The 13,081-nt window shown below is 38.9% G+C and overlaps 1 protein-coding gene across 3 annotated transcripts in view; it reads right to left on the bottom strand.

Annotated features, from left to right (window-relative positions):
- DPYD (dihydropyrimidine dehydrogenase) overlaps positions 1-13,081 on the bottom strand; it is a 316,870-nt gene that overhangs the window by 15,616 nt on the left and 288,173 nt on the right. For 2 of the 3 annotated variants that reach the window (XM_025152950.3, XM_025152951.3), the window contains one exon: positions 10,256-10,294. The exons of the other annotated variant lie outside the window; for it this stretch is intronic. In XM_025152950.3, coding sequence (XP_025008718.1) covers positions 10,256-10,294 — 39 coding nt within the window. The remainder of the gene's footprint in view (positions 1-10,255; positions 10,295-13,081) is intronic. 3 annotated transcript variants of the gene reach the window in all.

Below are 13,081 nucleotides of genomic sequence, written 5' to 3'. Positions count from 1 at the left end.
GCTTAGAGCCTAGTGGTTCACAAGTGGCCAAGCCAGATTTCATCAAACAACACCGAAAAGCAGTAATATTTTCTATAACAATAAATAATACATGAAAATGTAGCCTCAGGAGCTTGGGAAGGATGTATTGAAGGTTTGCCTTATGAGTAATGCACAGATATAGAGAAGGCTGATGAGACTTCTTGTTCAGACCTGTAGTTTCAAGCATTTTTGAGACAAAGACCATATGAAATGGCAAGCAGTATTTTAATGAAGTAAGTTACTGGATATAGCGAAAGTGAAGATGTTGAAACAACTGCTAAAGAGCTGGATATTTAAGAGATTATTAAAAAAAAAAAAAAAAAATCACCCCTAATCATTGTGGGGGATATCTTCCAAAGCATAGGGGGGATTTAATGGCACAAGTCCCGATGAAAGCACAAGCAAAGTAACTTGGTGATTTTAAATCCCTGCTTGTTTTTTAATTCTTTCTGCTCTATGTCTTGAAATTTATTTATTTTTCCACATATCTCCACATCACTAAATTCTTTGTACACTGGTATCTTTGTCACATTAACATCTGCCTAGAAAAGAAACCAATATGAATATGTGGATCACAGCAAGTGTTTAGAAGATTGCAACAAGCAGAGTAATTAGATAATTCTTGTCTGCTTATATATCTGTATCAATGATGTCTATAGCTGCATTATTCGTATCCATCTGTCTCTATATAGCCACAATTTAATGTGTTTCTATTGGAGAGGATAACATCAATAATGGAGCCAAAATAAATATATTAAGTGGTTTTGTTTCATTGTTTATAACTGCATTATCACAAATCTGGAAGCTTGAAATATTATGCAGAAATATTTTACAGAAAGAAAGAAAAAATCCAGCCCTCCCTGCTAAAGACTTCCAAAAGCTGCCTTTTAACTAATGAACTGTACAAATCTTCAGCAACATTGTGATTTTTGTTTCAGTAGTTTCTCCAGGGATTCATCATTGATGAATTTGTTCTCACCAGAAAAGCTAAATCCTACTCATTTAGAGATAACAGTATCTTCCACTAAAACTGTCTCTATCCAGATATAAAAAAGCATTACTCTGCCAATAGAGAACTGACAACATAATGAATCAACAATGAAACCTTAAGCCAGGAGAGCTTTAAGGTGAATAAGTCTGTTTTGATTATAATTTATTCATGGATCAATCTAAAGGTAACTGAGCATATTATGAACTAAAAAGAGTGCTTGTTTCCTAATGGTAAAAACTAGAGAGTATCTTTCACTTCAGATAGCTGTAATTTTTATGAGTGCCCCAGCAAGTAGTGCAACTGAACTAGAGGTGGAACAGGCTAGTGAACAGTGCAGTATGCTTTAGATGACCAAGTCTTTATATTTAACTTTAAAATTGATATTCTCCTTATTCTGGAAAAGTCCAGCTACGTCCCCATGCTGTAGTCATCATTTCTTTACTAAGGAGATGTCTCCTGCTAAGGGGCTGGATGATACCTGCTGTTAGAGAACCCAGATTTCAGCTAGCACAGGGATTCACCATCCTAAACCAACAGTGAGCAACAGTTCAGAGCAACAGCACAGAAAAGAACATTGGAAATTAGTAAATTTCATGGAAGGGATTTTCAGGGAGAAGTGATCACAAGGTAAATAAAGAACTTATAGAAGCAAATCTCATGATCACTGTCACATGGGGATTTGGGATAGCACTATCATTTAGCCATAAGACAACAGGATTTAGAAATACTATTTCCCTCAAGTTTGAAGAATTTCTCATTGTAGTGGAAATGTTAAGTCGCAGCCTGAAGCAGTGTTTGAGAACCTGGTGGAAGGCAGGGCCAACCCAGGGGAGCTCGGCTGCATGCAATGCCCCTGAGTGGCTGGAAGGAGTGGAGACAGGATCCATCCTTTCCCAGACCGTATTTAAGAGTTGGCAGCAGATGCAAAGGCATCTTGCTGGAGATCCCTCTGCACTTGAGGCCTTCTGAAGGTAAGCAGCTCGTTTCCTTCATTTCTGTTGAATTTGGGCTCATTCTTATTAGCTGTATCCAAAGACTTTGCCACCCTGCTATTATCACATGGTACTTGCATTGCTACAGCATTACATTCATGCTGAGTGTATGAGGTATGTTTGGAGAATGAAGAGGTTTATGCATTCACTCTCTAAATTCCTCTTATGCACTTCTAATTTGTAAAAAAATTAAGTGATGCTGTGATGTCTCTCATAAATCTGCAAGTAGAATGGAAGCCAAGTTGTCTTATTTAACATACTTTACATTTTTCAAGTGTAGGTGTTTTTGCTTGCATACAGGAAAATTAGATGAGAACAAGAATGAAGAGTGAATACTGTCTGACAAGTCAAATTGCTAAAGGAAAGTTCAAACTGATGTACTGAGATACTCTATGCTCATTGCAATAGTGATGTAACAAACAAAGGCCCACATACTCTGTAGTTATGCAAATGGGGGGATAATGAAGCTGGGGTTTACAGGTATACATCTCCCCGACCTTGAAAAACTGGGGAAATAAGCAGCTGAGTGGGTAAAAGCTAAGATGGAAAACTCCTGGGGGGTTTCTCAGTCAAGTGACTGCCTCAGACACAGTGAGTATTATGAAAACTGCAGACAAGAATGAATAGCTTTGAAGGGTGTAATAGGTGAAGCAGGACCCCTGAAACAAGGAGCATGGTACAGAAAGGCAATCAGATAAGGGAAACATTAACATTTAAGCAAGGTAGACAGCTGCCCTCACCCAGAAGCTATGAGAATTTAAATCAGGTTTGTATGGGTCATTTTATAAGCCCTCAGTACAAAGGTTTTAGTAAGGTGTGACCTCCATTTTTTCCTATGGAAAACTTTCTATATTTGATGTATATAGTTTTTCAGAGAAAGCAGTTTCACTTTTAATGATTATTCAAGTTGCTTCTGAATCCTTCATATTTGTTTTTTTTTTTTTCCCAAAGTCAAATGTGCTCAAAATGTCTGCATAAATCTAGAATCCTTATTACGTGCTGCCATGTACGTGTGGCCCTGACGGCACCTTACCCTGCATAACAATTCCCCTTCCAGTGGTCTGCCTCCAGCCTCTTGCAACTTTACAAATACCTTTGCTGAAGTTTCCTGATGTGATATCTGCCTTCTTGCTCTCTGAGAATACAGCAAAACATAGCTCTAACATTTCCAGAGAGTTAGGAAACACAGAGTCCCAGTACCAAACAACAGCAATAATAACAACAGCAAAATCTTGTCACAGTGTCAAGTACCTTGAGCTTCTTCTGGAAAGATAAACAATAAAGCTAAAAGCTGAATTCTGTTCCAGCAAATGTGGTGAGTAACGAGCATATTCGTATTCATGGATAGATGGGGAAAATATTTTGCATGATCTTTTCCTGCTAATCACATAAACTGTTCAACTAATGAAAACTAACCATGTACAGCAAAGGAGGAAATGAAGCTTTTGATTCTTATTCCTTTAGATGTTCTTACTTTTTTAGACAGTCAAAGCTAAATTCTCTTAAATGCTGTTCTGTGTTGGCCTGACAGCTCTAATGGATGGGGCCTTCCTGTACACCCTATGCCATGCAGGAGTCATCTAGATGCATGCAGACTTCACGTCAAGCCCACATACATACAACACTGGCAGGCTCCACTGGGAATCCCACAAGGGGCCTCCCCATGGCACACAGGCAGGCAGTGTTTTGTAGGGAGGACAGGACATGTCTCTCTGTCAGTCTCCAGCTGACAGAGAATCTTGGGCCAGCAGAAAACTTGGCCCTTGTATCAAAGTGCTCTTACCGCTTTGTGCTCAGAGCTGAGTCATTACTGGCATCACTGACTTTAATTTAATGATGCAGAACAGCCTACAAAATAAAAGGCAGAACAGAATATTTCTGCAGGAAGAAAAATAGAAGAACTCTGCCTTTCAGTTATGTTGATTCTTTTCCTTGGAACTTTCATATGCTTTGTAAACAGTGCTGTCTCAGTAATCTGTAATTACTTCACATAGCCTGTGTGTGTACCACCACATTTACTCAACTTTTTACTCAACTATTCTGTCCACTCTTTAAGCCATGATTATTTAAAGCAGGTGAGCTAACCCCCAGCCCTGTGGTAATTCTGAAGCTAAGCACTACATTAATGTGTTTCCTAGGAAAACATACTGCTGTCACCTCACCAGGAGATACATGGTACCATGCTTGAGCACGCTGATAAAAACATTATTGAAAACAACAATTATTTCTTCTTTCATCATATCTCTACCACTGCCAAAATTTTCTCTACTAGCTCAGAATCACCAATGAATTATTCTTCACATACCTCAAAAACCTGGTTTTTAGAAGCTTATACTGAGTGAAGGAAAAGATTTTAGGATTATGGGCTTACTATTGTGCAGCAAAAACTTATATTCTATGAATGTATTGAAGTCTTTCTGTTATGAAATATTCATCAATAAAACAAAAAGGAGTTAATATTTGAAGCAAGCTTAGACATTTACAATCAAAAGCCAGGATGACATAGATGATAGGGAAAATGCTACCTTCTGGGTTGAAGATACCGATAGACATTACTGTGCTACTTCATGAACATCTGGCAGTCTGTCACTTAACAGACAACAACATCTTCTCTAAACAGAAGAGCCTTGAATTCATCAGGGATTCCTGTAGTACAGTATGTGCTTAACTTAAGTACCTGTTTTCTGTGATTTCCATACATTACCATATTCATGACACTGTGGAGTGAAAGCATTCTTCTCACTCTCTAACTAGTACATGCAAAAGAAATTAAAACATTGGCAGGCACTTTGTCTCCAGTTTGTTGGACATGTGAAGAAAAGACTTTCCACCCATTTATGCAGATGAAATTCTGTCAGCTAAGCAGCAGCGTAACAAAGATGTCATCAGAATGGCTATTAGCAAATATCTGACAAGTGAGAAAATACAACTATTCAAATGCGTTTAGGAAATGTGGATCTGTATCAGTTGCCTTAGCACTGGAAAAAACTTGGCGCAAATAAGATTTTGTACTTCTACTGGTAGAGAAATAAAAATACATCAATCCAGCATTCACATTTTCATGTGTATGTATATACCACAGTGTCTATATCTGTGTTTTCAGCTTTTGTGCTTCCCATATCAATGTTGTAAATTACATGATCACCTGAAAAAATGCCACTGCTGGCACTTTTAGCTGCTGGTAATTGAGCTTTTCAGAAAAACCACAAAATCACCTGTTTCTTTGGGTTTAACCATCCTCTTCTGGTAGTACATTTACTGAGGAGATTGAACTCAAGGAGTACCTAATGGCTGTCCGTTTTCTCTGTCTTTTCAAAGAAGCTTTAGAAGTCTAGCCAGACTATTAGAAGGAAAAAAAAATCTTTCCTTGCAGCTGTTAGAAGGCATGAATATCCTTGCTTGTACAGCTGCATTGGTGGTTACTGACCGGCCTGTCCATCAGAGATGCTGCTGACCCAGCCAGGTGAGTGGAGCTGTATTTAGCAGACTTCACTAATTCTGGTTTTGTTGGGTACCAGAATCAGCCTAGCCCTGTTTCTAGAACTGTGAAACTGCATCCAAAGTGCCTGTACAACCCATGTGAACCTGTTAAAACATTCCTTGAGTAACCTGATGCTACCACACAGCCTGAGTGCAAATATACTCTGCAGGGCTTACACAGTGGAAGTCTATGTTCACACCAAGGATGTTTGTAGAAAAACATACCATTTAATGAGTTATGCCTATGAAATATATGCTGTCAGGGGAATGGGAGACCAGGCAGAGGGGGTGACCAGCTACTTCTTCCAGCCTCTGGAAGAACCCTAGATTTTTGAAAGCCACTCTGAAGTTCTGAGTCTATTCAGTAGAATAACCACTGTTGTCACTGGGCATAAAGGAAAGTGCATTTTCACCGTTATTGAGTGTATTTTAGTTACAACTTTACTTGCTAGATACTTTCTGCTAGCACAGCTAAACTTGCAGAAGAGGTAGGAGCACACTTCTTCTGGAACTACCGCAGATTTGTTTCTTTATTTATTATAAATGGAAGCTCCAGCTTTATTATCAACTTGCCTACTACAAACAGAGCATCATTTCAATATATCTAACACTTTTATCTTGTAAATTACACATCTCAAAGCTACTCATATTATTGTATTAATAGATTAATTAAATTCAAACCATTACTAATAATTTCTACCACTTCAGCTTCATTGTAATCCATCTCTTGTCAGAGGAACTACAGCGCTTATCCTCCTTCTGCACAGATTACAACGCTTTCCCTCATTCATCTCTCACAAAGTAATCCTTCCATCTCTACCTCACAAAATCCTAATTTAAATGTAAAATATTCAATTCAGATAAATGAGCTCTAGTGACCTCTTGAAGTTAAGACTTCAAGTTAAGAAGTTAAGAAGACCACCACTGTCTTTTACAGCTTTCACTCAACAATAGTGGTTTTTATCATCGCTTTGATAATCTAAACTCACTAAATTTCATTTTAAGAGTCATAATACAAATAGTTTTGGCATTAATATTAAGTGCTTCCACACCTAGATAGTCCACGTGAGTCAACTAGAGAAAACGTTGAATTTCCTCTTATGAGGGAGTTTAGGTGTTCTCGTTTGAATGAGACCTTCCAACAGCTTTTGTGTGATATTAAAAACAAAAAAACACAACACAAAACCAGAATATATCCAGATTGTAAAATTGGAATGGTCCACCAAAAGAATCTGAGAATAAACTATTTTGACCATATGAAGTTATTTAAACTTTAAAAAAGATCTGCAAATAAATGGTGAACTATTTAGAAGTAATATTATATCTAACTTGCTGCTGGAATAAAATACCAATAATGTGTTATAAAAATGATATCTTCATTAAACAGGGATAAATGTTTTACGTATCACCATCAAGCAGTGAGGAGATGCCAGTGTGTAAGTACCAAATAGATGCTATATAAAAACTTAAGTTACACAAACAGAAAAGTACTCATAGAATCAAACTTCCAAGTCTCCTGTAGTGCTTCTCTTGCATGTTTATCTGCCTTTATAACAGCTAAAGTGTGATATCAAAAGTATAATTATATTCAGAAAATGACATTACAATAGTCATATATTCTAAAATGCTGACTTGATTAGATTTTCATTCCACAATTTGTGGGAGAATTTGATTTTTAAAAATGTAATGTGCAAATCATTAGACATACATACATATAACAGACATATATCACTGTATTTTTAAAAACAACTTGTTTTAAATTACTATAATAGCCTTAAAACGAGTTCTGAACATCTTGTTACTACAAGACGTTGCTCATTTGTATGCACAGTTAGGCTTGCAAGTATACGCATTCAGTTTTCACTGTGCTGTTAAATATAACCACAGTCACATGTTGCTTCAACATGCCATCCACTTTTTCACTGGTCATGTGTTTCTTACATGTATACAACTGATATATAGAACCCTTTTCTTTACATATAACCTTGCACTGTGCATTCATTGGGCTTTTTCTTCTTCTTCTTCTTCTTTTTTTCCCTTTTTGGCAGCTCAAGACAATCAGTACTGCACAACAATGTAAAGAAACTCCTATCCTGATCCTAAGACCTTTTGCATGTGCCTGAACTCAAAGCATGCAGGGAGTTATCTGAGGTTAATCCCTGGAAGAAGAAGGACTCTGTTCCACTGGCTGATCATAGCCTACTCCTCTTGGACACGCATATGCAGTTCCACCTGACATCATCACATGATTTGCAGGCGCCCAATGAAAGGTAAAACAAAATCCCCATTTTCCACGTTGTTTGAAAAAGTCATGCCTTCAGCTGTTCTGCATCAAAACAGTTCCCAGTAACTTCTTTGTGGATGAGACATCATGCAAACCCCACAGAGCTTCTGTACTCAGAAAGAGTATTTTAACATCACATCCTCTTTTAAATTCTAAAAACAATATTTTTTATATTCTTGATATAATCTATCTTGCTAAAGTTATGCCAGGTATTTATAGTGATCCACAGCTCAAAACTATCATCTATACCTATTTCTACAAAAAGACAGAAAGGGAAACAAAACTTTTAGTGCAACTTCTGTATGTTAATGCTGCCTACAACAAGGCTGCTGCTATAAAGGTCACAGATGACATAATTTATATTATTATAGATAATCTGTGTCTTCTGTGTGCCCACATTTTTCCCTCTGTATTTTATAGAGATGTTGTGTATTCTGATGGATAAAGCTCCTAGGAGAGCTTTAGTCTCAGGCTTACAAGGCAGGTGCAGTCACCACATGGGAGATTTGTTGCTTCTCCAGCAGGATAGGAACATTTCCTGCCTCCAGAGGAGATGCAGTGAATGACCTTGCATGAGCAATAAGTTTGTTCTCAAACATCTTTCTTTTTGTGAAAACCACTTTGATGAACCATACAACAAACCAGGACAAGCTGCTTCCTATCATTGGGGGCATGCCAGAAGTGGGGTGGGCAGGGAGATGTGCAGGGTAGCAAACCACATGGGTGGCCTTCCCATGCTCTTTGGCTGTGGGAAGTGCCTGGAGCACCTGCTGATGGGGAAGAGGAGATGGAGAAGGTTGTGAAGGGAGAGCAGGAGTCATAGAATTGTAGGGGTTGAAAGGGACCTCTGGAGATCATCTAGTTCAACCCCCAGTTGAAGTAGGTTCCCTAGAGTAGGTGACAACATGACAGCTGGTGGGGCTTTGCTGGACAATAGCAGCACCCCCCTGTCCCATACATCTCCTGTGCTACCATAGCCACCTCAGGTACTGCCTGCTCCAATGTGACATGATGGAGTGGCTTGTGCTCCTCAGACACCATTTCAGGCAATGTGCAGACTCAGACAGATGTTTATTTGAGCTGAAATGTCAGAAGAGAGGGGGAGAGAGAGAGAGAGGGCACCTCACTCCAACCTTTAATCTTTCTCCAGACGGATTATTTTCTTTCAACCTCTTATTTTGAAGCAGAGTTCTCCAAATTTTCTGCACACAGATGTGTTTATGCAGGACTAACAGAGCTCACTGTTGTGGTATTCCTCAGTTACATTCGGCTGAGATGGCATTAAACATGACTATAACCACTCTCCATACTTAACCCGGAAACATCACAAACAGAAGTTGGTGCTTATTACTAGGAAAAAAAAAAAAACAGAACTCAACTTACTTGGCAACTTGGGTTAGAGGATTAGTCTGTCACCATCAATACTGCAACAAATGTGACTTGCTAGCAGCATGAAGTGTGGGTGGGCATTTTTTCTGCACAGCCTGCCTCTCACACAGCTGTTGGAGCAGTGTAGAGTTTCACAAGTCAGCTATAAAGATTTTCAATGGGTTGTTCATCAGTTTGTTCCATTCTGCTGCCAAGCCCTGGTAAAGAAACTGCCACCTTATCCATTTCCTTTGCCTCCTGCTCATCATGTGCAGACATGAGGGGCGATGCTAGAACATACGTTCACCCACTCCTACTTTAGACAAATTAAAAGGTTTCTTCAGAGTGGGTGGTTTGTGCTTGAGTCCATGATTTATCTTCAGGGAAAGGTTTGGTATTAGCACAGTCCTTGTTTCTTGGTGGCTGTTAGCCTCTGGATTTATTTATTTTTTTTAATTTTCTTTTTGTTATTCCTTTCACCACTGCCAGCTCTAATGTTTCTTGAGGCAACAGACACTGAAGTATACAAGCGTCCTGACATCAGTACAGCATCAGGCTACTGTGAGTGCCATTTTTCCACAGGAGTTGTCTTGTTCTTTGTTGATTTCTTGAAAAGACGACACAATTTCAGGTCTTGACTCAGTTTTACCATTTGACTTGCTGCAAGGTGATGATAGTGATAGCAGAGCTAAGAAGTGACCTAGATTTATATCTCCAGGTTATTTGCATGAACAAACCAGAAACAGCCTATGCTCCATTGTTTCAAAGTGCAGTTCAGTTAGTGGGGAGTCACTCCTGCAAGGATTGCTGCAAGATGTCTGTCAAGCCACAGAAGTCTGACTGATACAGCAGAGGTCAGTTTCTGAGATTTGTTGTTTGAAAGTCAATTGCCCTACTTTTCCTCAGAATCTACTGAGCTTAATGAGTCTTTACGCCTTTTCCTCCTGTTAAGCCTATGTTTCTCCAAGGGTAATGCACAGCTCAATGCTCCCCAGTATACAGTCATGCTTTTGAATGGAGGATTCTGTCCCAGCACAGCTGTGGCAGATACACAATTGCATTTGTGCTCAGTGATCTAAGTGCTGTAGCCTGAATTCAGTATTGCAGACTTTCACTCACCTGTGGGGTTGCAGTGTTCCAGGAGGCTGATGGGTCTTCCTGCAAATATGGCCAGTGTGAAAGATTGATAGGCATGAGCTAAATCTTCACTTCATTCAAGCAGGGTTCTCTGTAGCCCCTGCCTCAAACCAACAAATACCTGGCTTAAATAATATTTATGCTGAATTTACTTGTTTTCTCTATTTCTATTACTTTGAAGATCTGACATTCTTGTTCAACAGTACTGTTTCTGTGCATACCTCCCTCAAACAGCAGTGCCTCCAGCGCTCTGCATCCTGTGATAAAATGGCCTCTGCATTTGCATGCTGCAAAGCTGCACTGTGAGATATTTTGTACAACTTCGTTATATGCGAGAAGACTGCAGGGAATTATAGCGGTTATATTCATAGTGTGGTTTTGTTTAGTAATCACCTCAGGAGATGTACAGATCTGAAAAGCTTGGAATAGTTCTGTGAGATGGTATATGAATCCTACTAATCTCCAAACTGACATCCATTTTCAGATGCGGGTCTATCCTGCATGGTTTTTACTTTTTAGGAGCTAGGTAATAGCCTTTGGGAGGTCAGCAATTATCCCAGTGCTCCAGGAGTCAAATGCAATTTCATCTCATTTTATTTCATTTTAGATTTATTGCCTTGGTCATTTCAAGCAGATAGATGAGATTGTAATCATGATCAGCTACAGCTTTTGCTGTTCTGTTTCTGCATCTATACAGCTATAGCAGCAATCTCAATAAGCCCCGTTTGCTCTTCTTCCTTATATTGGAGGTATTTTTTACAGCGGGTTTGATCTCAAGATTACTTTTTCTTCAACCCATATTGCCCCCAAAGGGTGCTCAAAAGGTTCTGAGGTAGTTCCTTTAATTCTCATATCTAATACATTTACAAATATTTCAGTGCTGCATCAGAAACTGACACTACTTGTACTTTTTGAGTGGTAGCCTGCAGGTCTGTATAATACCTTGCTTGAATTGCTTACAAACATGCATATGTTCCACTCTTTACAGCTGGCTTGCCTCCCATGTCACCTGTGGTTCTGGAAAACCTCAGCAATGAGACTTATGTCCTCCTTACTTACTCCCCTCTCCAAGCATAGAGGATGTTCTATTAAGCTAAAGTTCAACTGGCTGAATCCATTTCTAGCTCTTCTATGCCTGCAGACTGTTCTAGACCTTTAAAACACCATGCAGACACTGCTTCAGGTAATGTTAATGGATATTAAGCTGTAAGATTTCTGGCTTTTTGCTTGTGACTTTTATGAATTTCTTGCCCCAGTTTAGCCACACACTTCATTCACTCTCTTGATTTAGTTAAAAGCAGTGCATTTATGTATTATTATTTCCTGGTATTTTTTTAATGTGTCCAGTCCTCTTTGGTATTGTTCTTATAATTTACACTGTCCTATGTTTATTTTGATTATTCTACTGCATAATGGTAATCTGTATTTTTTTTTTCTGCAGTTGTAGATTCTTCCTGAAGACCCACACAATCTCTGTTATCTAACATTTACAGATGATCAACTGGCCAACTGGCACTCAGTCTCTTCTCTGTTTTTGTGCTGCTGCTCTCAGTTTAAAGTTCATGCTTGTGCAAATAGCACCAAAATTTTTTTTTTAAACTGTTTTGTAGTACATCAAAGCCAGATATGTTCAGAAGTACATTTTCAGAGTCTGTTTTTCTTTCTATGATACATTATTTTGCTATTGTGAGCAAGCTTTGGTGAAACAATTTTCTTACCAGTCCATAGAATTCCATGCGTGAAACCACTACTAACAGAAGCATAGGCTTTCCTTCTCTGCTTTGCGCTAATGCATTTATGCTTGCACAACATCTTTCCTGGTCTAAGCAAACATTTTCTTTTCTGTGTGGTTATCAGCTCCTGTCTCTGCTCCACTGCTGGCTGGCCTTGGCTTGCTCACTAATTGCACACATTAGCTCTGCATCGCTGTGGTGCTGCTGCATGAGCTCTCCAGGAGCCACCACATTAGTGGTTCAGTTTAAATCAGGTGTGCACTTCTGAAGGGAATGTCCTGATTATCCCCACATACTGTGCTTTGGTTCTCACTGCAGAGCAGTCTCAGAGAGCACAAACTTGGGTTATATTTTGGATTAAATGAAACCTGAATGTGTGCTGCAGCAGTACACCTGAAATGAGCTTCAGCTGCTAATGAGCATTTAGCTCATGAGGCCAGACTAGAGCTAGAACACAGTAAAACCCCTCTGAAACACATATTGTATGGACATCAGTCTATAGCAGCACCCATTTCATTTTGCGACTCCATTCCTATTTGTCTGTACTTCTTAATGTAAAAATAGCTTCTGAGAGCTCTCATTTGAATTACTGCAACTTTGTCCTACTCTTACTTACAACTGAATCCATCCATTAGGATGCAATGAATTCAGGGGTTAGCTGTCTTATTCTATTTAGAAAGGTAGTGAGCTGTCGTTTTTCTAGACTATCCATACTTGGATTAGTCACATCATCCATAAATATGTGAATTAGTCACACATATACTACATTACACTAAATTTATTTTATTTCAGATAGCAGATATTTCTGGAACGCTTCTAAAAAATTCTGAGTGGTTTTCTTGATTTTTTTTTTTGGAGCCTCAGGCTGTGAGAGCTTTTTCCCAGTGCAATTTTCACAAACTCCCAATATAGCTCATTTTTATGTCCATCTGTCCGTTGTTCGTGCCCACTCACATACTACCATAATCACTGCTCTCCCCCCTCTCTTGCTTTAATACTTTTGTAAGAGTCTCAGTCTGTATTCACAGTAGTAAACAAGCCTGGGAGTGTTCCTGGGCAAAAGAATGCTGTCATC

Source organism: Gallus gallus, chromosome 8 (assembly GCF_016699485.2).
Source record: "Gallus gallus isolate bGalGal1 chromosome 8, bGalGal1.mat.broiler.GRCg7b, whole genome shotgun sequence".
NCBI classification, from domain to species: Eukaryota; Metazoa; Chordata; class Aves; order Galliformes; family Phasianidae; genus Gallus; species Gallus gallus.
Note: the sequence above shows the minus strand (reverse complement) of the source record. Positions and strands in the feature narration are given on the sequence as shown.